The sequence below is a fragment of the Plecotus auritus genome (genome assembly GCF_963455305.1).
Source record: "Plecotus auritus genome assembly, chromosome: 7".
Taxonomy (NCBI): domain Eukaryota; kingdom Metazoa; phylum Chordata; class Mammalia; order Chiroptera; family Vespertilionidae; genus Plecotus; species Plecotus auritus.
In genome coordinates, this window is record NC_137774.1 from 44,897,991 (window position 1) to 44,922,278 (window position 24,288).

The window sequence follows — 24,288 nt, forward strand, 5'->3', positions numbered from 1 at the left end:
GGGAGCTGGGACTTGGCCCAAGGGCAGCCGGGAACCTACTGAGAGATTTTGACCAAATTTAATTAAGAAAAAGTTATGGTCAAAACTTTGTTTTAGAAAAATCATTAAAACGGAAATGTGGAAAACAATGGGGCACCCAGGCTGTGTTGTTGGCAGTAGTCTGGGGGAGAGGATGGCTGTGGTAGCGCAGAGTGGACAATATAGAATTTGTCCGGAGGATGAGCTGTGGGGGTGAAGAGTCCAGGATAACCTCAGGTGCCTCTGTTGACCAGGCAGATGAAGGAGAAACTCATCAATATGAACATGGGAGCTGATTTTGGGGGCTCCTTTGCTAGTATGTCCATGTTCTTCTGGGCTGTTCAACTGCTCCCACAACTTCAGTCATCATCTGCTTCAGACAAGGGCTTGACTGCCCTCCACCAAAATACATAGACATACAGAAATTCAGCTATTCAACAAAGATTTAGTGAGCACCTACTGTATGTCAGACAGCATTTATTTATTTTTTATTTTTTTTAAAAATATATTTCATTGATTTTTTACAGAGAGGAAGGGAGAGGGACAGAGAGCTAGAAACATCGATGAGAGAGAAACATCGATCAGCTGCCTCCTGCACACCCCCCACCGGGGATGTGCCCGCAACCAAGGTACATGCCCCTGACCGGAATCGAACCTGGGACCCTTCAGTCCGCAGGCCGACGCTCTATCCACTGAGCCAAACCGGTTAGGGCGCATTTATTTTTAAAAAATATATATTTTATTGATTTCAGAGAGGAAGGGAGAGGGAGAGAGAGAGAGAAACATCAATGATGAAAGAGAACAATTGATTGGCTGCCTCCTGCACACCCCCTACTGGGGATGGAGCCAGCAACCCAGGCATGTGCCCTTGGCCGGAATCGAACCTGGGACCCTTCAGTCTGCAGGCGGATGCTCTATCCACTGAGTCAAACCAACTAGGGCATGTCAGACAGCATTTACAGTGATAGGAATATTTACCAGTTAAAAACAATTAACAAAACAATTAAATATTCCTGATCCCCTGGGGTTCACATTCTAGTGAAGAGACAGATAATGTAAATAAATACATCAGAAGTGACAAGTACTATGAAGAAAAATAGAGCAGAATAAGGAGAATAGAGAGTGGTGGGCAGGGGTTGCAATTTAAATTTTAAAAAAAATTTTTTTTATTATTTCAGAGAGGAAATGAGAAGGAGAGAGAGAAAAATCAATGATGAGAGAGAATCATTGTTAGGCTGCCTCCTGCACTCCCCACTAGGGATTGAACCCACAACCCAGGCATGTACCCTGACCTGGAATACAACAGGTAACCTCCTTCTTCATGGATCAACACTCAACCACTGAGCCACACCAGCTGGGCATGGAGTTGCGATTTTATTTTATTTAAAAAATATATTTTTATTGATTTCAGAGAGGAAGAGAGAGGGATAGAGAGTTAGAAACATCGATGGGAGAGAAACATCGATCAGCTGCCTCCTGCACGCCCCCGACTGGGGATGCGCCCGCAACCAAGGTACATGCCCTTGACCGGACTCGAACCTGGGACCCTTCAATCCGCAGGCCGACGCTCTATCCACTGAGCCACACCGGTCAGAGCAGGGGTTGCAATTTTAAAGAGGGCAGACTAGAAAGGCATCACCAAGAAGGTGATGGTTGAGCAAATACCTAGAGGTCAAAGACTGAGCCATGCAGACTTCTACATGAAGAGTGTTTCACGCATAGGCAACAGGGCAAGGGTCTCGAGGCAGAAGTGTGCCTTAATTGCTCAATGAACAAAAAGAAGGCTAGTGTAGCTGGGATAGAATGAATGGGAGGGAGGAATAGAATGGATGAGAGGGAGGTAAGAGGCCAGATCACATACGGCCTTGTAGACTACTGGATTATACTCTGAGATGGGAAATGTTGGAGGGTTTGGACAGAGATGAGACATGAGCCTCACATACTGAAATAATGGTCCTCAAATTCTGGCCACAAATTAGAATCAGTTGGGGTGCTTTAAAAATACCTCTGCCTGGGCCCCACTTCATATCAACTAAATTAGAATAGTTTGTATGAGGTGCAGACACAAGAACTTTGTTTGTATTTTTGTTGTTGTTAATACTCACCCAAGGATATTTTTCCATTGATTTTATTTATTTATTTATTTATTTATTTATTTATTTATTTATTTTAGAGAGAGTGCAAGGGAGGGAGGGAGGGAGAGAGAAACATCAATTTGAGAGAGACACATAGTTGTCTTCTAAACGCACTCCATCTGGGCCCAGGATCAAAGCTACAACCCAGGTACATGCCTTGACCGGGAATTGAACCCTCAACCCTTTGGTGCATGGGCCAATGTTCTAACCATTTAGCAACACATGCCAGAACCATAAGAACTTTTTGAGAATTCTTCAGCAGGCTTTAATGTGTAGCCAAGGCTGAGGACTACTGTGTTAGAAGGATTTTTCTTTCTCTCTCTCTGCTTTGTCCACAGTAGGCTGTAGATAATCAAGGACAGAAGGAAGTTCTTGCATAAAACTAGGTGAGATTTTAAAAATGTTTTTATTGATTTTAAATATTTTAATATATATATTTTTATTAATTTCAGAGAGGAAAGGAGAGATAGAAACATCAATGATGAGAGAGAATCATTGATCAGCTGCCTCCTGCACACCCCCTATTGGGGATCGAGCCTGCAACTTGGGCACATACCCTTGACTGGAATCAAACCCAGGACCCTTCAGTCTGAAGGCCAATGCTCTATCCACTGAGCCAAACTGGCTAGGGCTTCCTTTTTTAAAAAAAAATAATATATTTTATTGATTTTTTACAGAGAGGAAGGGAGAGGGATAGAGAGTTAGAAACATCGATGAGAGAGAAACATCGATCAGCTGCCTCCTGCGCACCTCCCACTGGGGATGCACCTTTCACTGGGGATGCGCCCGCAACCAACGTACATGCCCTTGACCGGAATCGAACCCGGGACCCTGTAGTCCGCAGGCCGACGCTCTATCCACTGAGCCAAACCGGTTTCGGCTTCTAGGGCTTCTTTTATTGATTTGAGAGAGAGAGGAAGGGAGACGAAGAGATAGGAACATTGATCAGCTGCCTCCTGCATGCCTCTCACTGGGGATTGAGCTGGCAACCTAAGCGTGTGCCCTGACAGGGAATCAAACTGGCGACCTCTTGGTGCATGGGTCAAAGCTCAACCACGGAACCACACCAGCCAGGCAAACTAGGGGAGATTTAAGGGTGGCATGGGCCAGGGGCCAGAGTGGTAGCAGTGGGAAATGGTAAAATTCCAGTTATGTATTCAAGCCAACAGGATTTAATGATGGCTTGGACATAGGTTGTGAGGAAAAGGGAAGTCAAAGTTGACTCAAGCTTGGCCCAGGAGGCTCTTCAGTGTGAGCTCCACACTTACTCTGTATTGCATTTTCCTGCTGCCCACTCCATCCTGAGCTCCAGGCACTCCTGTTCTCCCTCTTTAGTTACCAGTGTGATCTTGTGTCTTTTTTCTGGTGAAAACCCAGCAGGTGGACAGAAGTCCCACCAGTCTCCATGCACCAAGAAGTCGCCAGCCCACCTGTTCCTACTTGTAACACTGAACACATTGTATCAAATGTTTTAAGGGTCTGCCTTCACTCTGTTTCTTGGTATGTACATGAAGGAAAGAATTTAGCTCTGGGAACTGAACAGAAGAGTTTGAATCACAGCTTACCCAGGTCCTGGCTGTATGATACAGAACAAGTTCCTGTACCTCTCTTAGTTTCACTTTCCACCAACTTTCGGGACTGTTGAGATACAATGTATAGTAACAATAAGGACAAATTATCAAGCAGGCCTTATTTATATTGGTTCCCCAAGAGCCCAGCCTACTGGCAGGACAAAACTAAGGTATTAGGGATCTTATTATATGGAGGGTGGCCATTCCAGAAACCGAGTTCTCCTCCCCCTGGAAGTTCCCTAGGTCCCAGACATTGCCTGAGATGAAGATAGAAATGCATCAAGCACACTAAACTGGGAGGTAGGAGCCTGAGGATCCAGTGCTGGCTCTGCCACTGACATTGTGGGTCACTCTGGGGCCTATTTTACTCATCTTTCAATGAAGAAATGAAGAATTATTGCAATCCTCCAATACACCTCAAATCATGTCTCCTCCCTGGATATAAATTGCTTCAGTGGCTTCCCATTGTCCTCAGAAAACAGTCCAACCTCTCAGCACAGTCGCTCCACCATTTGACCAGTGCTATCCGCATCTTTCACTACTGACCCTCTTATGATCTTCAAGCCAGTCACCAGGAATTATTTCAGGTATCAAATGCTCTGGGCTCCCTCTTGCTTCAGGGCTGCCTTGAAAGCTCTTGCCTGGTTTGGAACACGCATCTTTCTCTCCTCATCATCCAACTCCTTCAAGACTCCACAGAGCACTCTGCTACACTGCAGCTGCCACAGGAGGCTGGAGCTCAGTAGGAACTAGGGTGGGAGACAGGAATTCTGGATTTAAAATTATGCAGATCCTAATTAAAGATGTGGGGCTGAATGAGGTTATCTAAGCATCCTTAATTAGAGAAACAGTCTGTACTTTTTTGAATGCACACCTTCAGAAAAATTAAGTATGCACCTCCAATATACTATACAGATATGCACTTTTAAAAACATACACAAAGATAGAAATTTTTAAAAATGAAGTTATATTGAGAATCTCCCCCCAAAAATGAAATTAAAATATGTATGCATAGTAGTTCTAATTTTTTTTCATTAAAATTTGGAAACCATTGATTTAAACTGCATAGGGGAGAAGCTGACAAAGTAGCCACAGAGATAGAAAAACCTTAGTGGTGTCATAGAAGCAATATGATGTGTTTCAAGGACAGTGTGGCCAATTGTGTCAAATGCTGCAGAGAGGCTGAGAAAAATGAGATCGAAAATCATCCATTAGATCTGGCAACCCAGGAGGTCATAGTGAGTTATGGGATCCTTCCAAGAGCATTTATGGGGAAGACATGGAATGGAAACCTAACCAGAGTGGGGTGCAGAGTAAATTTGAGTCCGGACTTCTCTCCTGAGCTCAGACACCTCCCTGAGCTCCCCAACTACCTGCGTGGCGCCTCCAGTTGGAAGCAACATGTCCAAACTGACCTTCGGATTTGCCTTTCCCTAATTTGCAACCTCCTTCAGTTTTTCTCATAGGAGTAATAGCACCTCCATCAAGTCAGGTGTATAAGCCAGAAATCTCCCTCTCATTCATCCCTTATGCTCAATCCATCAGCAAGTCCTAGCAGCATTATCTTAAATATATATCCTGAATTGGATCCTTTTCACCCTAAGCCAAGCCATCATCTCACACCTGGACCTCTTCAGTGGCTTCCTGACTGGTCTCCCTGTGGCCAACCTCCGATTAGTTCTCCAGATCTTGTAAACATATCAGATTCTAGCACTCTCACTTTAAAAACCTTTCAATGATTTATTGTTGCACCACAAAGAAATTCTGAGTGTCTGCCTGCCACATGTAGTGTTTTCCAACTCACCCAATGTTCTCTTGCCTCAAAGACTTCCCATCTAAAAGGACATAACTTCCCTTGACCCACTCTTCCACTGCCTCCCTGTTCTTTTCCTTCAAGCACAGCACAACTCACAATGATAAATTTGTTCAGTTGTTTAAGGTCCATTTCCACTACCAAATGGAAAACTCCATGAGGGAAAGTTGGCATCTGTCTGTCCACAGTTGAATTTCCTTATGTGTCTGACACATGATCAATACTTGATGAGCACTGGCTTAATAAATACTGCCCCCTAAATATCTTCCAGTTCGCCACATGCTGGGGGTGCTACTCCAGCCTGCCTTGCCACCTTTTCCCATTCCTTTTCTCAGAAACTTGGCCCACACTGAAGAGTCCTTTAGTCCCATACTCCTCTGCTCCCTAACTCTGTCTTTGTTTACAGTTTCCTTCACACAGCAGAGTTCTTTCAAGGATCATCTCAAGCACTGTGAAGCATTTTTTTATTTTTGTTAATCCTCACCCAAGGATATTTTCCCCATTGATTTTTAGTGAGTGGAAGAGACACATTGATTGGTTGCCTCCCACACGCACCCCCCACCAGGGCTGGGGATCAAGCCTGCAACCGAGATACATGCCCTTGACCAGAATTGAACCCAGGACCCTTCAGTCCACAGGCTGATGCTATATCCACTGAGCCAAATCGGCTAGGGCTTGTGAAGCTTTTTCTAACCCCTAATACATAATGTTGTGTCCCTTTTTTGAATCCCAAAGTATAGTGTAAGTACAGTAGTCACCCTTTATCCAAGGGGGATACGTTCTAAGACCTCCAGTGTATGCCTGAAACCACATATAGTGCTGAACCCTATACAGACAGTTTCTTCCTGTATAGACTCAATGCTCTCTGGCATGACAGGTTGCCATCTACATCAGAACACACTTTCTGTTCTTGTCTTCCACACACAAATTTAATGCCTTTTCCATCTTAACTAAGCACTTACCATGCACTGTGGCTGTAACTTTTGCAGTTTGAGCTGCAACAGCAAAATTAGCATGAATTTCTTCCTCCTTCATAATTTCATAGACGTCCTTACTATAGATCTTAGCAACCTAAGCATGTCTTTTTTTATTTTCTTAATCCAAGCACTTTCACTTAAAAGAAGCACTCTACAGCTTCTCCTTGGCATATCTGAATGGCCAGCATCACTACTCTTGTGCTTTGGGGCCATTATTGAGTAATGTAAGGATTACCTGAACATAAACACAGCAAGTCCATTATAGTCGATCTGGTAACTAAGATAGCTACTAAGTGACTAATCAGCTGGTAGTTTGGACAAAGGGATGATTCACATCACGGTGAGACAGAGAGGATGGCATAGAACAGCACACCTTCTAAAAAGTATAAATTATTTATTTCTGGAATTTTATACTTTGTATTTCTGGGCACAGATGACCATGAAATTGTGGAAAGTAAACCACAGATAAGGGGGGACTTCTATAATGGCATTCCTCCTGTCCTGCCTTGCCTTAAACCTGGCTTCCAGACTAAATGAGCACTCTATCAATTTGTAGAATGACAGGGCTGAAAACCACTACCCTACAGTAATCTTCAAATTCTAGTAAGCACCAGAACCACAAGATGAGCTTATTAAAATATAGATTCCAGGCCTTGAGGAGGGCTTCCATGAGAATCTGCATTATTTATCACTCTGTTATGAGTTTAAGAACCTCATAACAGATTAAGTTGAAGTGAACAGAATCCTCAGACCCAAAGCTCACCATTCAGTCTTAGAAAGGGAGGGAGTTCAGAGGTTGACAATTCCTACCCTTCTTTCTCCAAGAGGTGAATAAAGACTCCATACTTCTTTGCCTTTCTCTTTTAATCCCCTCCCTGTGTCACCTCTCAAAAATGTACCCAGAAATTAAACACAAGGAAGCTCAAAGAGCCAAGGCAAGCCAACCCAAGAGTAGAAGGCTCCCTCCCACAGGGGCCAGAGTCTGGATGCTGGGGTCTCCACTCAGAGCCTGGTAGTAAAAGCTGGTGCAGAACAAGGTGGTTCCAGAGGCTAGGAGTAACCCGGCCTGAAGGAGATACAAGGAAAGAAAACAAGATAATAAGCAAAGGGCAGACTGCGAAGGAGTGGGTGGGGCTTGGTCAAGGGTTAGGCGAGGGGTAAGTTTACCCAGAGAGGCTTTCTGCAATGGGGCACCCCTAACAGGGCCAGGCTATGTAAGAAGTGGTGTTTGTTGGCCTTGTCAAAGAGCTGTAAGAAAAAAGAAAGAGTAATTGGGGGGGTGGACTTCCTAAGCAACACAGAAGCCTGGATCCCGAGGGGCAAAAGGTCGTCCCCAAACCGAAGTCTCAGCTTGCCCCTTCCGCAGGCACCCAACACCTCAGGCTTTCTGCCCTTGCAGCTCCAAAGACCCGCATTCCGCCCCTCCCCTCAGGGACCCCCCACTTTGTGCCCTCATAGACCCCGAAATCCGGGAGCCCCAGCGCAGTTACTTCACCTCCTTTCCGTAGGCATCCGGAAACTGGGCGCCTGTGGAAAGGAGAGGCAAAAGTTACCAGCTCTAACGCCCCAACTCCCGGGAAGACCCTAGTGGGCACTGGGGAGAAAGGGCACCCCCAGGAGGCTTCTGACTGGCGGAAACACGCATGGGCAGTCCTGGGAACCGACTGAACCGGGCTGAGGGACTCTAAAAGGCTTAGGGCTTCGCAGGCTGTCTGGTGGTTGCGAGCCCTCGCAATTCCCACAGACTCCATCCCTGCACCAGACCCCATACGTCGCCCCAAGCACATCCCAGCTCCATCCCCAGGCCCCTGACCATGGGCCCCGTAGGAGGCCAAGCCTAGGGCCCCGGCTCCAGACAAGGCACCCAAGCGGCGGAAAGCAGCGCCAGGTCCGGCCATGGCAGTGGATGGTCACGAGCCTGGCGAACACCGCCCAGGCCACCCAAGAGGCCAGCCAGTCCCGAGCTTCCATGCAAATACGGTGCACAAGTGCCCAATCAGGGCCGTGTTTATTTCAGCGTCCAGGTCTTCACCCCGGTACTTGCGCCTTTGTAAAGCTCCTGTTGAATGGCGAAGACGTCTGGCGGCGGAGAAATCAGAACCAATTAGGAGCGGAGGAGCGGAGCAGTGGGGGGTGGGGTGGGGGGGCGGTACTAGAAGATTTGCGTCACGGATTGGCCCACTTTCCAAGTTGATCGCCTCTTCTAACACCCCTCCCTCCTCCGGCCGATTTCCAAAGATCCAGGTCCCCAAGCAAGTTCCGCCCCTCTCCCCACAGGCTCCTCCTTTTCAGCTTTAAACCAGGCCCACACCCAAAAACAGGCGACCCCACGAACACCCAAGCCCCACCCATCTCCATTAAACTCCGCCCACCGTCCATATGGCTCCTCCTCCAGCCCCGCAGGCCCCGCCTTCTTCACATGATGCCCCGCCCCCTTTAGTTCTCTCCACCGCCACCAGCCGCTAGAGCCCCGAGGATGGGAGATCTGGGTGGTTGTCTCCATCCTGCCCCGATCCGCTTCGTCCATGCGTCGGTCTGTCCACTCCCGCCCTCCTCCACCGTTTCCATTAATCCCCCACACTCTGGAGGGCGGGCGGGCGGGCGGGCGGGTGCGAGCGAGGGGTGTGCGCCGCTCTCTCTGCAGGGGGCGGGGGAGGCGGCCGCGCGGTGACGCGCGGGGCTGCTGCGGCTGCTCCGCCGACGGATCATCACTCTCGGGCTGGGATGGACGCGGGGCGGGCGGGCCCTGGCGCGCGGAGCCGGGAGTCCGGGCCTCCCGGCTGCTGAGCGTCCCCCGAAACCTCCCCTTTACCCCCCCCTTTCCCTTCTAGGAGCAGTGCTGACCCCCGCCCCGGGGTTCCAGACTCCACTCCCGCCTTCCTCTGACTCCCCGGACCTCCCACTCCCGCCCGCCCTCGGGATCGACTAGATCCCTCCCTCTCCCCGAGGATTCCGGCTGGATCTCTGCCCCTGCACCGCGGATCCTGCTCTCCCGGGCTTCGGGCCCCTGGGGATTGCGGTGGACTCCTCCTCCCGCACCCGATTCCTTAGGATCCTCCGCCTGTACCACCTTCTGGTCCCTCGAAGCCGGCCCACGGAGCCAGTGGATCCTCAATCCAGTCTTGTCCCGTAGCCTCCTCCTCACTCTACTGTTCCCACTGCGGGGTTCCCTGTTCTCCGGTTCCTCCTGACCCCATCCCCTCCCCTCCCCGGGGATCGACTGGATCCCGACCCCGCCCCCTGGGGCTGGGGCGATCCCCCTCCCCCGCTGGGTGAGGCGCTGCGGGCGGGGGCTGGGCCTGCGGGACCGCGGGGGCTCAGAGGCCGCCGCCCCCTACTCGGAGCCCTGGATGGAGGCACCACGGCCCCAGGGCTGAGCCAGGTAGGAGCTAAGCCGGGCCGGGTGGAGGGGACTGCGTGGCGGTCCACTGGGGTCTCCCACTCCCCATCTCTTTCTGCGCCTGGTTTCCCCCAGCCTGCCGTGTCTGCTTGTCTCCGCCTAGGGATGCTCTCGCCGTGTCTCTCCGTCTCAGTCTCTTTGTCTCTGCCTCTCTCCAGCCCATGAATGATCCTTTGAATGGGCCCACAGACCCCGTGTGTTCCCATCTCCCCCTCCCCCTCCTCCCCTTCCCGGCCAAGCCATTTTCCCCCACTGCAGGAAGAGGTGGGGGGGGGGGCTGCGGCCTGAGCCCCTATCCCTCAACTCTTCCCGGCTGGGGGAGTCAGGCCTGGGCAGGAATGGAGAGAGCAAGGCAGAGAGAGATAGGAAGGGAGGGGGGGTGGGCAAGATGTGGCAGACAGAAAGGAGAGAAGGGGAGAGGAAATGGGGGAGACGGAGATGGGGAAAGAGGAGAAGGAGAGAAATAGAAAATGCTTGAGGGAGAAATTTGGGGAAGGGATGTGAAGGAGAGAGAAAAATGAGAAACACTAAGGACGGAGATAGAGAAGAGAGTGATGAAAAAAGACTGAGGGTGAGAGACTGAAGACAAGAGCTGGAGCAGTCTGGAAGAGGCTGGGAAAGATGCTCTGAGGGAGTGCTATGAAGAGGAAAGAGATGGGGGGGTGGGCAGAGGGAGGGAAGAAGGGAGAGAAGCTGGCAGGGAGAAGGCCAGGGACCCAAAGTACCTTAAGGGAGGAGGGGTGACAGGCAGATAGACTGAGTTAGTAGGAGGGGGAGGGGGTGGCAAGGCCATGGAAGCAGAGCCCAGCCTAGCATGGACAGAGGAGATCCTGAGGGAGCCAGCCCAAAGCCCCCTCTAGGTGATGGGGGAACAGGAGCTTTAGAGGAACTGAAGAGGGGGAGGGCATGACTAGGTGTGTGTGCTAAGGATTCCTGTGTCCTCATCTCTGGAATAAATTGACACCTGCAGAGAGCCACCCGCGGGCTGGCGCCTGGCTCTGAAAACCCCGCGTCAGCAAACAGCTCTGGCAGCTGGGGGGGGGGGGGGGGGGTGCTGAAATGACCCTTCAGTCTGATCTCTTCCCTTGTCCTGCTCCTGCTGCCCTGAGCACTCAGGCTTCAGAGCAGCATCTGTGGGGGACTGGCAGGGGAAGGGGAGGTGAATAGCTGAGATGGGATGAGAAGAAAGCCTAGGTTTGCCCCCAGGACATGGGTCAAAATGCCATGCATGAAAGAAGAAGTGCCTGTAGTACTAGGCTGTTAAAGACTGGGGGGGGGGGGGGGGGGGGGGGGCAGTCAGTGGGTGCATGTGATGTGCTCCAAACCCACCTCAGCACCCCTTCTACCCAGCCAGAGGCCTGGTCACTAGGACTAGGCTCTGATTGGCCAACAAGGGCCAAGAGGCGGGTCCTTTAGGGTTCTTTAATGCCCCCAATCTTCTGCTCCCCTCAACATATATACTTCTTCCTCTATGCTAAGGTTTGGGGAAACTCTAGCATTCTGATTCCTGCCTCTGCCCTCATGCCCAGAATGGACCCCATAACCAAGCCAGTCCATTACCCTCTTCCTCCAGACCCGCCCCCCCCCGCCCCCCCCCCCCCCCCGCCGGGTTAAAGCTGAAGCCCGTTGCCGAGGTAACATTGCGGGGCAGCATCCCTGTCGCTGGGCAACCGGCTGCAGGATCACGCATCTGTCCCTGGATTTGCCCCCACTCCATCATCCCCTCCCTATTCTAGCCCCTGCCTCAAGGCATCTTAACTTCTGAGGGAAGAAATGGAGAGAGCCTGGGGGAAAGGACCCCCCTCCCTCCAACTGATGCACAAATGCCTAGGGAATGGGATGCTGAAGGGAGGAAGGTGCTGGGCTTGTGCAGTCCCAAGAAAGGTGGGGAGTCTGGCCTGGGGTGGGGGTCCAGTGCCATGAAATCACAGCTTAGGAGTAATTAACACGTATAAACAAACCCTCCACTTCCTGCTAATTAATGACTTGGTATTTTTATTTTCTCTTCCTTTCTATCTCATCCCTCCCAGGGAGGTGGGAAGTGGGACTCCTGAGTCCCCAGGAGAGCCTCCTGGTTGGGATAAAGCAGCTGGAAGGAGGCAGGCAGGGTCTGGGGGAGCTGCCCATCCTTCCCCTCTGCTTGTGTCCTGAACTTTTACCACATCTTGACCGTACCCCCAGCCTCAGACTTTTCTATCTTGGTCCCTGCTGATGGAGGGGGTTTTTAGGGTGGGGAGAAGTGCTGGGGGGCCTGAGGGTGGAAGAAGGGGGTCAACCAGTCTGAATTCCAAGTCACTAACCACTTGTCTCTTCTGTTTCCCCATTCCTTCCTGTCTGCCCCTCTCCCCTTCCCTTCTTCCACCTCTCCTGTGTATTTTCTGTCTGTCTGTATCTTGCATACCCTCTCCCTTCAACCCACAGGTCCAGCCTGCATTCCCCTTCTCCCACTTCCTTCCCCTTCCCCACCCCTTGCCCCCTCCATGGAAAGGAACAGACCTCTTCTCTGTCCAGTCTAACCCAGGTCCCTTTCCACTCCCCTTCTCCCTCCTTTCCCACCCCCTCCTCCCTCCTGGGGCGAGGGGGGCCTCCCTCCCTCTCCCCCCCCTTCTCTCTCTCTCCGAGGGGGGGGTCCCGGGGAGGGAGGGGGGGTCCCCCTATCAGCATGTGGCTCCTGGCGCTGTGGCTGGTGGGGCTGGTGGGGGCTCAACGCGGGGGAGGGGGTCCCGGAGGTGGTTCCCCAGGTGGCCCTGGCCTGGGCCTCAGCAGCCTCGGGGAGGAGCGCTTCCCAGTGGTGAACACGGCCTACGGGCGAGTGCGTGGTGTGCGACGTGAGCTCAACAACGAGATCCTGGGCCCAGTTGTGCAGTTCTTGGGTGTGCCCTACGCCACCCCACCCCTGGGCGCCCGCCGCTTCCAGCCGCCAGAGGCCCCAGCCTCGTGGCCTGGCGTGCGCAACGCCACCACCCTGCCACCCGCCTGCCCGCAGAACCTGCACGGGGCGCTGCCCGCTATCATGCTGCCTGTGTGGTTCACGGACAACTTGGAGGCAGCCGCCACCTACGTGCAGAACCAGAGCGAGGACTGCCTGTACCTCAACCTCTACGTGCCCACCGAGGACGGTAAGGGCGCGGGCACCAGGCCGGGCATTCCGTGGACACAACCCCCAAATACACATGCAGAACCTCAGGCACCGGCACAGTCTGGGATGGTAGCTGGGCTTTGTGGAGACAGTGAGCGGACAGTATATCCCTGCCGGCTCTGCATGCCCTCCCCGGGTGGGTTGGGAGCCGACTGAGCAGTCCCAGGAATGACTCCCATATAGGCAGGCACCCCAGGAGTTCACTGTGCCCATAGAGAGCCAGTGGTAAAGTCAGCAGGCACTAGGCTGGACTTACCCTCCCCAACCCCACAGAGGAAGCATCCGTCACCCTGCCTAGGCACCCATTCCAGCTCTGCCCCTCCTCCCCCCACCCCCACCCCCAGGCCTGGACTTGTCCCTGGCTTGTCCACTTTAGCAACATCTATCCCGCGGGGACAGCATAGACCCCTCCTTTCCCCCAGACCAGTACTGCAGACTTCCATCTGTCACATCACATCCAGAGCCCCTGCCTAAGCTGAGCGCCTCTTCTCCAGGATGCTATGTCCTCTGACTCCCTGACCACCCTGAGGATCAGGGAAACTCCTGGCCAAGGGCCTCTCCACTCACAGCACAGCCCACCCCTCCCCTCAGAACATCTTCCCTGCCCTTCACCTGGCTGTCTTGTCAATAAGCTCTCAGTTCACTACAGCTCTGCTCATAGTCCCTTTGGACAGTCTCCACCTGCCCACCTGCAGTACACTAAGATTGATCAGAGTATCTTTCAGAGTACCTTCCAGCTGTCTATAACAAAGGCAATCAGCAGAACTCCAGCCACCTCAACAGACCATCCTCACAGCCCATGTTACCCTTCTAACACCCATGTCACTACTCCAAAATACCCCACCCCTCAACAGAGACCATCCACTCCTACCACACCCCCACAGGCATTTTCCAACAACTTTACACATAGGTCTGCTACCAGGAACCCCTCTATGTACACCCTATACCCAACACCCCCATATCATGTACTCAAGTCCCTCAACGGATCAGGGATCTCAACTACTCAACATTCAGATCATGTACCCAACCAACCTACACTGACCATATATATCAGGGGTGGGGAACATCTGGCCCATGAAATCATTTGGTCTGGCCCTGTCAAGGTATTAGGGGTGAGTTAATGAAATGTTTGACTAAATATAGCAGGCTAATTTTTAAGTTAATAATTTTGTATGGCCTGTGAGTGATGTGATAAATATCCACATGGCCCTTGGCAGAAAAAAGGTTCCCCACCCCAAGTATGTTCCAACACCCTACAAACTACAATTCCCAACCCCTTCACACAGCACACACCCCAACACTTCTCTAAAATTATGTTTCCCATCACACACCTGTGGCTCCCAATCTCCCTGGATATAGATCATGTGTCTAGTAACACCCAGACATAAATAGATCTTTATCCCAATAACACTGCACCTGGGCCATGTGCTCCACCAGGCCATTCAGACCACAGTCCCTGTACCCGAAGTCCTCTCATGCCAACCTCAGAACACCTCATGTACCTCAACCAACACATGTCCTTTCCAACAACTTTATGGACCATCTACCCTATGTTGCTCATACCAACCTTGTACCCTAACACCCTAACTACCGATATAAACCATGCCTCATAGTAACCCATACACACAATGCATAGAAGTATCATTTACTCTGATCTCATCCAGATTCCAGGCATCCTAATAGAACACTTACTGAACACCCTCTGTGTGAGAACCATCCACTCCACATTCTTCTGCCGCCCATGGACTACTTACCCCAACCAGTATTCTCTGATGAATCCTTCACCCCAGTGCTTCCACGCAGACTATCCATCTCAACATTCCCCATTCGTGGACTCTCCACTCCCACATCTTCATATAGGCTGTCCAACCCATGTCCTCCTCAGTGGGTGGTCTCATCACCCCCCATGTGAAACATCCATCCAACACTTGCAGCCAATGGACTATCTACTCCAACATCTCCATATAAATTATCCACCTGCCCCATACCACCCATGCCCACACCTTCTGTATTTTTAACCATCACTTACTGCCAACCTGCTTGGGGCCTGACACATTCAGGTGATCTCACTGAATCTTCACACCAGCTGTGGAAGGAAGAGGTTGACTCAGGCACACACACACAGACAACATAGACACGTGATATTCTCACGTACACGCCTGCCTTGCTGACTTCACCCCATTCTCATCCTGTCACAGAGAACAGGCTCTGATCTTAATGGGTCCACATGGGCCATTATTGCCAGTGTGGGAGAAGCCTTCCACAGGCTGGCCGGGGCCTTGCTGACCCATCCCTCCTTCTGTGGTTGAGGTGAAACCAGTCAGCCTGGGGGAACCCCTTCTGGCCCCTGGGTTCCAAATCTCCCCTGAAAGAAACCTGGAGCCAAACTCGGCCTCGTCTGGGACCTTTCCTTGACAGTGGGCAATGGGCACACTTTGTGCCTCCGAGCACTTCCTGGCACCTTATGTGTTAGGCTGGCTCAGGGCACTGTGTTTCCTATTCCCTATTTGTGGACTGAACCCTGCATTGGGGGAGGGGGCTTTTTGGCATTAAAACAAGGTTTGATGAGGGGCGAGTGCCCCTGGTGGGAAATTTACCATTTGGGGGGAGAGCAGGCCTGGGTAGGGGATGAGGTTTTGTGGGGAGGGGTACAGAGGGAAGAGGTGGAGTGGAGGGCAAGACCTGATGACCCCTTTCCCTGCTTTGCCCCACACTGGGGAGATGGGGTGAGAAGCCAGGCCTGTGAGTGCGGATGGAGGAGAAATGCTGGGGCTGAGAGGCTGGGTAGGTGGGCAGGCAGCCTTAGCTGACCTACCCACAGCCCTCCAGGTTGGTCCAGAGGGAAGCAGAGTCCTTTCTGCTGCAGCCCCTCCTCTCCACAGCCTTGGGGAGCAGGCAGGTGCTTGGCTGGCCCTGAAAAGGGTCTGCGTGAGTGGTGGCCACAGTGGCACAGCTGGCCTTGGTCTCCCGGGCAGGCTTCCCCTCCCCTCCGACCCCACCTCTAACACAGTTTCATTTCCAGCAACTAGCCAACACATTGACAAGCCAAATCCTTTCCAGCCAAGTCAATATGTCTTAAGACAGGCCTCAGCCCACTTAGGCACCCCCACCCCCACCACCACCAAAACAAGCCTTTTCTTTGGGGCATGACTTTTTCCGGGGAGGGAAACAAAATTGGGTTGTAGAAACGTTTTTCTCTTTTCTTGGTTTCTTTTTCTTGCAAACAAATTTTGCTTTTTTTGGCTTATTTTTTCTGCCCCCCCCCATCCTCCCCTTTTCTGCGTTCTGTCCTCCCTTCCCCATCCACAACCTCCCCCGACCCCCATCTTTCCCCACAAAATTGTCCTTTTTTCTCTGTTTTGTGTTCCCGGTCTTAGGTCCGCTCACAAAAAAACGTGACGAGGCGACGCTCAATCCGCCAGACACAGGTAGATTTAAAAATCCCGCTGCTGCATGTGGTTGCTGATAAGAGGACGTTCACTGTCACGGCCCTGCCCCTAACTAAATGCCCCCACAGCCCTCAAGGCCCTCAGTTGTTCTCCCAACTAAAAACGAAAAAGAAAAGAAAAGAAAAATTTGTAATAATTGGAAAAAAGAATTATGAAAACTTCAAACGAAATTTGAACAATGTTGGACCCACTAGAAAACCTGCAAGAAAAGCTAAACATGGCGAAAACAAAGTGAAAAAAGAAATTGGAATGTCAGAAAAAAATAAAACACCAAAGAATTGGATAAAATGTTTAGAGTTTGACAGAAATTTGGACTGTTTTGAAACTTATGAAATGTAACATTTGAAAAAAACAATTTAAATTTGAAGCAAAACATTTGAAAAAAAATTTAAGATGGCAAATTGATGACACAATTGAAACATCAGAAACCTGCTACAATTTCCAAAAGCCTGTCAGATGCAGAAAACGCAAACATTTGAAGCAAATTAAAGAATTTGGAAATTTTTGAAAACAGGGCCCAATATCTTGAAGTTTCACCACAAAATTTTGAAAAAAAAATGCAAAGAACTTTTTTCTTTTTTTCCAAAAAACGGATCTTTTTTTTTTTTTTTTTTTTCTTGTTGAATCTGCCCCAAGAGCTTTTTGCTTTTTGGTTGTTGTTTTTTTCTTTCTTGATCCCATTTTTTGTTGTGGGTTTTGAATTCTTGTTGCCCCAGCCCCCCATTTTGCTCCTTCCCTTTCTGACTCCCTCTCCCCCCACTCGGGAGTGGAGGTGCTGGGTGGGGAAGAGGGGGGAGAACTAAGGAGATTTAGAGCAGGACTTGGACTACAGCTTGAACTGCTGGAAGGCCACTGGAGGTTCAGAAACAAAGGGAAATTTGGGGAGGACACAGGGGGACACTGCCCACCCAGGAGCTCCTGGCCAAAGTCAGGCAGAGGGAGGTGGCAGAGAAGGTCCTAAGAGATAGGAGGCAGGAAGCTGTCTTTAGGGGGTGGAGGGAAGTATCTTAGTGACCTGTTGACCCTTTTCTAAGAAAGTTCCTAGCAGGATGCAGGAGGCTGGCAGGGCCATGGGGACCCACTGTGGAGTCGGGACCTGGCTCTTGTTTGCCGAGTGCCTAGGCTAGTAAGAGATTGCAGGTGTCAAGAAAGAGGAAGGCCTGAATCATGGAGAGGCTACAGGGGAGGGTACTTCCTATGTATGTAGCCTTGGGGACTGTGGTGAGTCCTCTCAGACTCCCCCTCCTCAGTCCAGTCTGGAGTGCCTCAAAGTCTACTACATGTAGCAGTGATTATGGGATCCTCTGGGGACATGACAAGAGAAAGGTCAGGTGCAGAACCCAGGGCTCAGGCCAGTTTGCAGGGGGTTCCCAGACTAGAGAGCAGCACCCTGGCTTCATTAAGCAGGCTTTTTCCCACCCTGCCTCCTTCTGCCATAGTAATTAGGCTGGGGGTTGCCATGGTGACTGGGGAGGTGACCTAGAAAGGAATTAGGGCGGGGAGGAGACCAAGCCCCCAGGGACCCTAGGGCCTGGCACCCCCTCATGGACAGACTAGGCTACCATGTGGAGCTGAGGCCCAAGGCCTAAGTCTGAGAAAAGGCCAGGATCTCCCAGCATCTTTAGCTCCAGTGCCAGCCTTAGGAGCGCACTCTTCCTAGGTGCAGGAAGGAGATTTGCTGTGTGTGTGTGGGGAGGGGTCCCCTGCATCCAGATGCCCTGAGGAGGGCCACACCCCACCCCTGCCGCTGCTAGGCTTCCTGGAAGGTCTGCCAGGCTTTGGAAGAAGTGCGGTGGAGCAGACTGGCAGGAGGTGGGGAGGGACCTTCTGCCAGAGCTAGCTGGGGCGGGAGGGAGGGGAATCCGGTCTTGCCCCCCAGGGATGGGAATGGCATGTCCCCTGAGCTCTGGGCTGGTCTTCAGCAGGCCTGGGAGCTAGGAGGAGCTGCTTCTGGTCTCACTGTGTCCTTGTCCCCCACTCCCGGCCCACCCCCTCCCCACACAGATATCCGGGACTCTGGGAAGAAGCCTGTGATGCTGTTTCTGCACAGTGGCTCCTACATGGAGGGCACCGGGAACATGTTTGATGGCTCTGTCCTGGCCGCCTATGGCAACGTCATTGTAGCCACACTCAACTACCGGCTTGGGGTGCTCGGTGAGGGAGGGCAGCCCAACCTAGGGAGTCTGGGAGGGGGGCCTGGTGGGTGGGGTCCTTTAAACCCAGTAGCAGCAAAATGGCTTCTGGGATGGACTGAGCTGCCCAAATAAGGCACAAGGACACTGTAACACCCCCAAGTAGCTCCCTTTCTGCCTTCACCTCCAGGTTTCCTCAGCACTGGGGACCAGGCTGCGAAAGGCAACTATGGACTCCTGGACCAGATCCAGGCCCTGCGCTGGCTCAGTGAAAACATCGCCCACTTTGGGGGTGACCCCGAGCGCATCACCATCTTCGGATCTGGGGCAGGCGCTTCCTGCGTCAACCTTCTGATCCTCTCCCACCATTCGGAAGGTACCAGCAACCTCATCAGCCTGCCAGTCCCGTGCCCTTTCCCGTACCCCTGAACCTGCCAGGTTCCCCTTCTCTCTTGGGTTGACACTGCCCAGCCTGAAGCTTGCCTGTCCCACCAGGGTTATTCCAGAAGGCCATCGCCCAGAGTGGCACTGCCATTTCCAGCTGGTCTGTCAACTATCAGCCGCTCAAATACACGCGGCTGCTGGCGGCCAAGGTGGGCTGTGACCGAGAGGACAGTGCTGAAGCTGTGGAGTGTCTGCGCCGGAAGCCTTCCCGGGAGCTGGTGGACCAGGACGTGCAGCCTGCCCGGTATGGGTATTGGTATGGGGGTGGGAGAGGGCCAAGGCCAGGGCCAGGTCTGTGCTCACCTTGCTGGTTCCAGGGAGGTTGAGGGTGAGAGGTGTCTGCAGGCATTTTACTTGGCAAAGGAGAGGTGGCTTCAGGCCCCTCTGGTGGCCCTGTCTTCTACTCTTGGAAGCCTTCTCCAAGTATGCACAGGGTGCCAGACAGTGCTTCAGAGAAGACCTCCCCACAGGCCAAGTGCCCTTGAGGGCTCCTAGGAGGTGTTAACTAGGGAGCGGTGTCTTCAGGGCAGAGGCTCAGCAAGCTATGAGCCCAGTGGAGGCCAGTGAGCTGGTGATGAGACCCTACCCCTTCTCCCCAGCTACCACATCGCCTTTGGGCCCGTGGTGGACGGCGACGTCGTCCCCGATGACCCTGAGATCCTCATGCAGCAGGGAGAATTCCTAAATTACGACATGCTCATCGGTGTCAACCAAGGAGAGGGCCTCAAGTTCGTGGAGGACTCAGCAGAGAGCGAGGACGGTGTGTCCGCCAGCGCCTTTGACTTCACAGTCTCCAACTTTGTGGACAACCTGTATGGCTACCCGGAGGGCAAGGATGTGCTGCGGGAGACCATCAAGTTTATGTACACAGACTGGGCCGACCGGGACAACGGTGAGATGAGGCGCAAGACCCTGCTGGCACTCTTTACTGATCACCAGTGGGTGGCGCCAGCCGTGGCCACCGCCAAGCTGCATGCCGACTACCAGTCCCCTGTCTACTTTTACACCTTCTACCACCACTGCCAGGCTGAGGGCCGGCCCGAGTGGGCAGACGCAGCGCACGGGGACGAGCTCCCCTACGTCTTTGGTGTGCCCATGGTGGGTGCCACCGACCTCTTCCCCTGCAATTTCTCTAAGAATGATGTCATGCTCAGCGCCGTGGTCATGACCTACTGGACCAACTTCGCCAAGACTGGGTGAGGGCCAGAGGGGCTGGGCGGGGCTCCATGCAGGCCAAGGCGCACACACCTCCACCTCCAGTCCTTCTCCCTCTCACCCCCTCACCAGGCCATCCGTAATCGGCACTCTTGCCTTTTCAACTCAGACACCTGCTGGACACCTGCTCTGTGCCAGGCACTGAGTTGCGTGTTGGAGATTCAGCAGTTAAACAGAGAGGTCCCTGTCCTTTCTGGGGTGGGCTCACTTGGTGGCTCTGGCTCCATGTCTATCTCTTCATCCCTCCCTTGCCTGGTCACCCTCTCTCTTTCTTCTCCCAGGGCTCTGCCCTCTGACTGCTCCCATCTGTGTATGAGTATGCGTGAGCGTTTGTGTCTGTCTGTCTCTTTATTGCTGTCTCTACATCTCTCACTCTTGAAAGCCATTGATATCTCTCCCTTTCCCTTTGATCTGTTTGCTTCTTGTTGCTGATTTCACCCTGGCTGTCTTTCATGTGTCTTTATCTTCCTGTTTCTACATGTCTCTGTCTCACCCAATCTCAGCCTCTGCCTCTCTCACTGGCTATTTCTCTGTCTCTGCTTATCTCTGTCCCTCTGTCCTCATCTCTGTCTCTAGCAGTCTGTCTCCTTCCCTCTTTGTTTTTCTATGTCTCTGGCAATTTCTCTGACTTTGTATCCATCCCTGCCTCTCTCGTTTTCTCTGACTTTCCTCTGTTCCCCTGGCTCTCTGCATCTCTGTCTCCCTCCCCAGTCCTCCCCCACCTTCGCACACTGTTGGAGCCTCACCCTCACTCCTCCTTTCCCTGCCCTCCTGTGCCCACAGCGACCCCAACCAGCCAGTGCCGCAGGACACCAAGTTCATCCACACCAAGCCCAACCGCTTCGAGGAGGTGGTGTGGAGCAAGTTCAACAGCAAGGAGAAGCAGTACCTGCATATTGGCTTGAAGCCACGCGTGCGTGACAACTATCGTGCCAACAAGGTGGCCTTCTGGCTAGAGCTGGTGCCCCACCTGCACAACCTGCACACGGAGATCTTCACCACCACTACGCGCCTGCCTCCCTATGCCACGCGCTGGCCGCCTCGCCCACCTCCCGGCGCTCCGGGCACACGCCGGCCCCCATCACCTGCCACGCTGCCACCTGAGCCCGAGCCCGAGCCAGGCCCCAGGGCCTATGACCGCTTGCCTGGGGACTCCCGGGACTACTCCACAGAGCTGAGCGTCACTGTGGCTGTGGGCGCTTCCCTTCTTTTCCTCAACATCCTGGCCTTCGCTGCCCTCTACTACAAGCGGGACCGGCGGCAGGAGCTTCGGTGCCGGCGGCTCAGCCCCCCCGGGGGGTCAGGCTCTGGTGTGCCTGGTGGGGGCCCCCTGCTCCCTACCACCGGCCGAGAGCTGCCACCAGAAGAGGAGCTGGTGTCACTGCAGCTGAAACGGGGTGGTGGCGTCGGGGCAGACCCTGCTGAGGCCCTTCGCCCCGCCTGCCCACCCGACTACACCCTGGCCCTGCGCCGGGCACCAGACGATGTGCCTCTCTTGGCCCCCGGGGCCCTGACCCTGCTGCCCAGTGGCCTGGGACCACCACCTCCCCCGCCACCACCCTCCCTCCATCCATTTGGGCCCTTCCCCCCACCTCCTCCCACCGCTACCAGCCACAACAACACTCTACCCCACCCCCACTCCACTACCCGGGTATAGGGGACAGTTTCGGGGGGCCTCCTCCCCAGCCCTCCCATCGGCAGGAAGTGCCACTGGAAGGCAGGGAGGAGGACCTGGAACAGGCTTTTCTTGTCACACGTGGAGGGACATTAGGCGGACATGGGTCTCCTCACCAGGATGCGTGCTTTCCCATGCACAGAGGCCCCTCTTCTTCTCTGGACCTGGGCCTTTGAACAACTGGAGGGGTGCTTTGTCCCCTCCATCGGGACACCAGCCTTCGGTGTGCGGAAGCGTGGGAGGATTTTCCCACGTGGAGGTGTGCTTTCTCAAAGGGGGTGTGTTTTCCCATGTGCAGGGTGAGGTTTTTTTTGCCGCCCTGGACACATGTTGGCCCTCTCAAAGAATTTCTGCGGGGATTTGTACCCCAGAATCATATTCCCTCATGCCTTCTCCCACCTCCTCTCTCCCCCCGACCCCGTGGAGACCCTGGAAGTGGTGTGTTAATGTACAGTGACCCTTGGCCACAGGATAACACAGGGTGGTTCTGGGAAGCAGTGAGGAAACCAGCCCCCTTCCCACGCCGCACCCCTCCGCCCTGGGGAAGCATGTGTTCCCCCCGTGGCACAAGTCAGTGAAGCATGGTCTCCTGGGTAGGCCTCGCCTTCCATAGGCGACAGTCCCTGCAGGTGCGGGAGATCCAGGCAGCCTGTCCGCCCGGGAACTTGTCCCAAAGGTCTAGGGCACACTCTGAGTGGAAACATGTTCTTGCATGTGGATGTGTGTTTTCCCATGCAGATGGTCCCTTCTCTCCAGTACTTCCCTGCATCCTCCAGGCCTCAGGCCCAGCACCTAGTTCCTCCTCACACAGCAGGTGGGAATAGACTTCAGACTGACAGAAGCTGAGGGGGGTGCATAAACCCTGAGGAGAGAGCTCTGCTCCTCCCTCCCCCCAGAGATGCGTAGTAGGGGGTCAGGGGCGTGGGACCTGCCTCCCATAGAGGCTATGCATGTTTGACCAAAGCCCTCACTGGGGTCTGAGGACAGCCTTTCCCTCAGTCCTCAGACCATTACTCATCTGTGCCAAACTGGGTAGGTGGGTTTGCCAAGGACTCCCCAGTCCTGGGTAAATGTGGGAGCAGGTGGGATACAGGAGGGGGGAAAGTGGCAGCTATAGGGTCCTACCTGTGTCTCTCTTGTATCCTCATCCCTCTGTGCCTCTTCCCTCCTCCTGTGCCTCTGTTTCCTTTTCCCACACCTCTTTCTCTTTGAAGCCATCCCTGTGTCTCAGTGTCAAACCAGCCCCTCCCCTCAGCTGCCCATTCCCTTTCTGTGACCTGCCCCCTCTTCCCTCAGCTGCCAGGGCTGAAGGAAAGGAGCCGTGGAGGGTGAGGGGAGGAGAGCCAGGGAGGAAGTCTTCATGGTTGGGGAGAGAACGAGGTCAGCTCGCTGAGAACCAGATGGAGGGGGCAATGGGGGCCAGGTCTTGGTCAGACACCAGCCGGAAGAATTTGAAAGGACATGTGTAAGGTGACCGCCCAGAGGGGACCTGAGCCTACAGGGAAAGGAGCCTGGTCAGAAAGGGTTTTAAGGGACACCAGTGGAGGAGAGAATCCTTGTCTGCTGGCATTTTGTGGGTTGTTAGTGCCAAACTTGAGTTGGGGCTGGGGTGCTGTCTTCCGCTGACATCCGGATCCGGAATCCCTGGTCTTGGATCCCCAGCACTTTGCCTCTTGACCATCCCTTCTCCCACCTCCACCCATGGGAACTTCTTTCCCACCCTCCTCCTGCCTGGTCTAGTTCCTTTCCAAACAGCCATGCCCTCTAAATGCTAGGGCCCTGGGCCCTGAACCTTATAGACAGATGTCTCACAAATTGGGGCATGGGAGAGGGGCTGGGGGACCCCATGATTCAGCCACGGACTCCAATGCCCAATCCCTCTCCCCAGAACAGTTCCCTGACAACCCCATGTCCCTGCCCTTCGCAGCTCTGTACACATTTTTAAACCTGGCAAAAGATGAAGAGAATATTGTAAATATAAAGTTTAACTGTTGCTTGTGCCTACTGTGATGTTAGGGGATGGGGGCAGGGGGTTTTAAAGAAACAAGCCTTGGGGATGTGACTGCTGATGAGGGAGGTGTGTACCCACAGCCCTTTCCAGTGAATAGCTCTGAGGCCTATTCACCCAAGGGGAGTGGGTGCTGAGTAAGGTTGCCATGGTAATGGGGCTATTTAGGGAGGTAAGATTAGGACCCACCCTGGCCCGGTGGCTCAGTTAGTTGGAGCATTGTCCCATATACCAAAAGGTTTTGGGTTCGATTCCTGGTCACATATGCAAGTTGTGGGTTTGATCCCTGATCGGGTATGTACAGGAGACAAC

At 53.1% G+C, this 24,288-nt stretch overlaps 2 protein-coding genes across 7 annotated transcripts; one reads left to right on the plus strand and one right to left on the minus strand.

Annotated features, from left to right (window-relative positions):
* Nucleotides 1-767: 767 nt before the first annotated feature.
* On the minus strand, nucleotides 768-8,700 carry TMEM256 (transmembrane protein 256). 5 transcript variants are annotated; one of them, XR_013961093.1, is made up of 7 exons: nucleotides 8,328-8,696; nucleotides 8,010-8,041; nucleotides 7,682-7,762; nucleotides 7,460-7,580; nucleotides 6,500-6,532; nucleotides 4,271-4,473; nucleotides 768-3,791 (listed from the first exon to the last, which is right to left on the minus strand). XR_013961093.1 is itself a non-coding variant. In XM_080678122.1 (6 exons), the coding sequence occupies exons 1-6, from the start codon at nucleotides 8,410-8,412 to the stop codon at nucleotides 4,433-4,435; spliced, it is 393 nt and encodes a 130-aa protein (XP_080534248.1). In that variant the 5' UTR covers nucleotides 8,413-8,696; the 3' UTR covers nucleotides 768-4,432. The 5 variants fall into 5 exon arrangements, 4 of the variants coding, with proteins under 4 accessions (XP_080534248.1, XP_080534249.1, XP_080534246.1 ...); XM_080678122.1 differs by having other exon boundaries at nucleotides 768-4,473; XM_080678123.1 differs by lacking the exons at nucleotides 768-3,791; nucleotides 6,500-6,532 and adding an exon at nucleotides 4,832-4,906 and having other exon boundaries at nucleotides 4,455-4,473; nucleotides 8,328-8,695.
* Nucleotides 8,701-8,968: 268 nt separating this feature from the next.
* On the plus strand, nucleotides 8,969-23,961 carry NLGN2 (neuroligin 2). Of its 2 annotated transcripts, XM_080678124.1 has the most exons (9): nucleotides 8,969-9,047; nucleotides 9,346-9,896; nucleotides 12,336-13,033; nucleotides 16,431-16,481; nucleotides 18,507-18,656; nucleotides 18,825-19,010; nucleotides 19,130-19,322; nucleotides 19,678-20,274; nucleotides 21,077-23,961. In XM_080678124.1, the coding sequence occupies exons 3-9, from the start codon at nucleotides 12,577-12,579 to the stop codon at nucleotides 21,948-21,950; spliced, it is 2,508 nt and encodes an 835-aa protein (XP_080534250.1). In that variant the 5' UTR covers nucleotides 8,969-9,047; nucleotides 9,346-9,896; nucleotides 12,336-12,576; the 3' UTR covers nucleotides 21,951-23,961. The 2 variants fall into 2 exon arrangements, with proteins under 2 accessions (XP_080534250.1, XP_080534251.1); XM_080678125.1 differs by lacking the exons at nucleotides 8,969-9,047; nucleotides 16,431-16,481 and having other exon boundaries at nucleotides 9,177-9,896.
* The last annotated feature ends 327 nt before the right edge of the window (nucleotides 23,962-24,288 follow it).

Excerpts from the sequence above, each read along its gene's own strand:
- TMEM256 (XM_080678120.1), bottom strand. The coding sequence starts at position 8,412 with ATGGCCGGACCTGGCGCTGCTTTCCGCCGCTTGGGTGCCTTGTCTGGA. Across the intron at positions 7,581-7,681 it reads ATTGCAGAAAGCCTCTCTGG|GCCGGGTTACTCCTAGCCTC; the intron begins GTAAACTTACCC and ends TATCTCCTTCAG. Across the intron at positions 6,533-7,459 it reads AGGGAGCCTTCTACTCTTGG|CTCAAACTGCAAAAGTTACA; the intron begins GTTGGCTTGCCT and ends TTGCTGTTGCAG.
- NLGN2 (XM_080678124.1), top strand. The coding sequence starts at position 12,577 with ATGTGGCTCCTGGCGCTGTGGCTGGTGGGGCTGGTGGGGGCTCAACGC. Across the intron at positions 13,034-16,430 it reads CTACGTGCCCACCGAGGACG|GTCCGCTCACAAAAAAACGT; the intron begins GTAAGGGCGCGG and ends TCCCGGTCTTAG. Across the intron at positions 19,011-19,129 it reads CCTCTCCCACCATTCGGAAG|GGTTATTCCAGAAGGCCATC; the intron begins GTACCAGCAACC and ends CTGTCCCACCAG.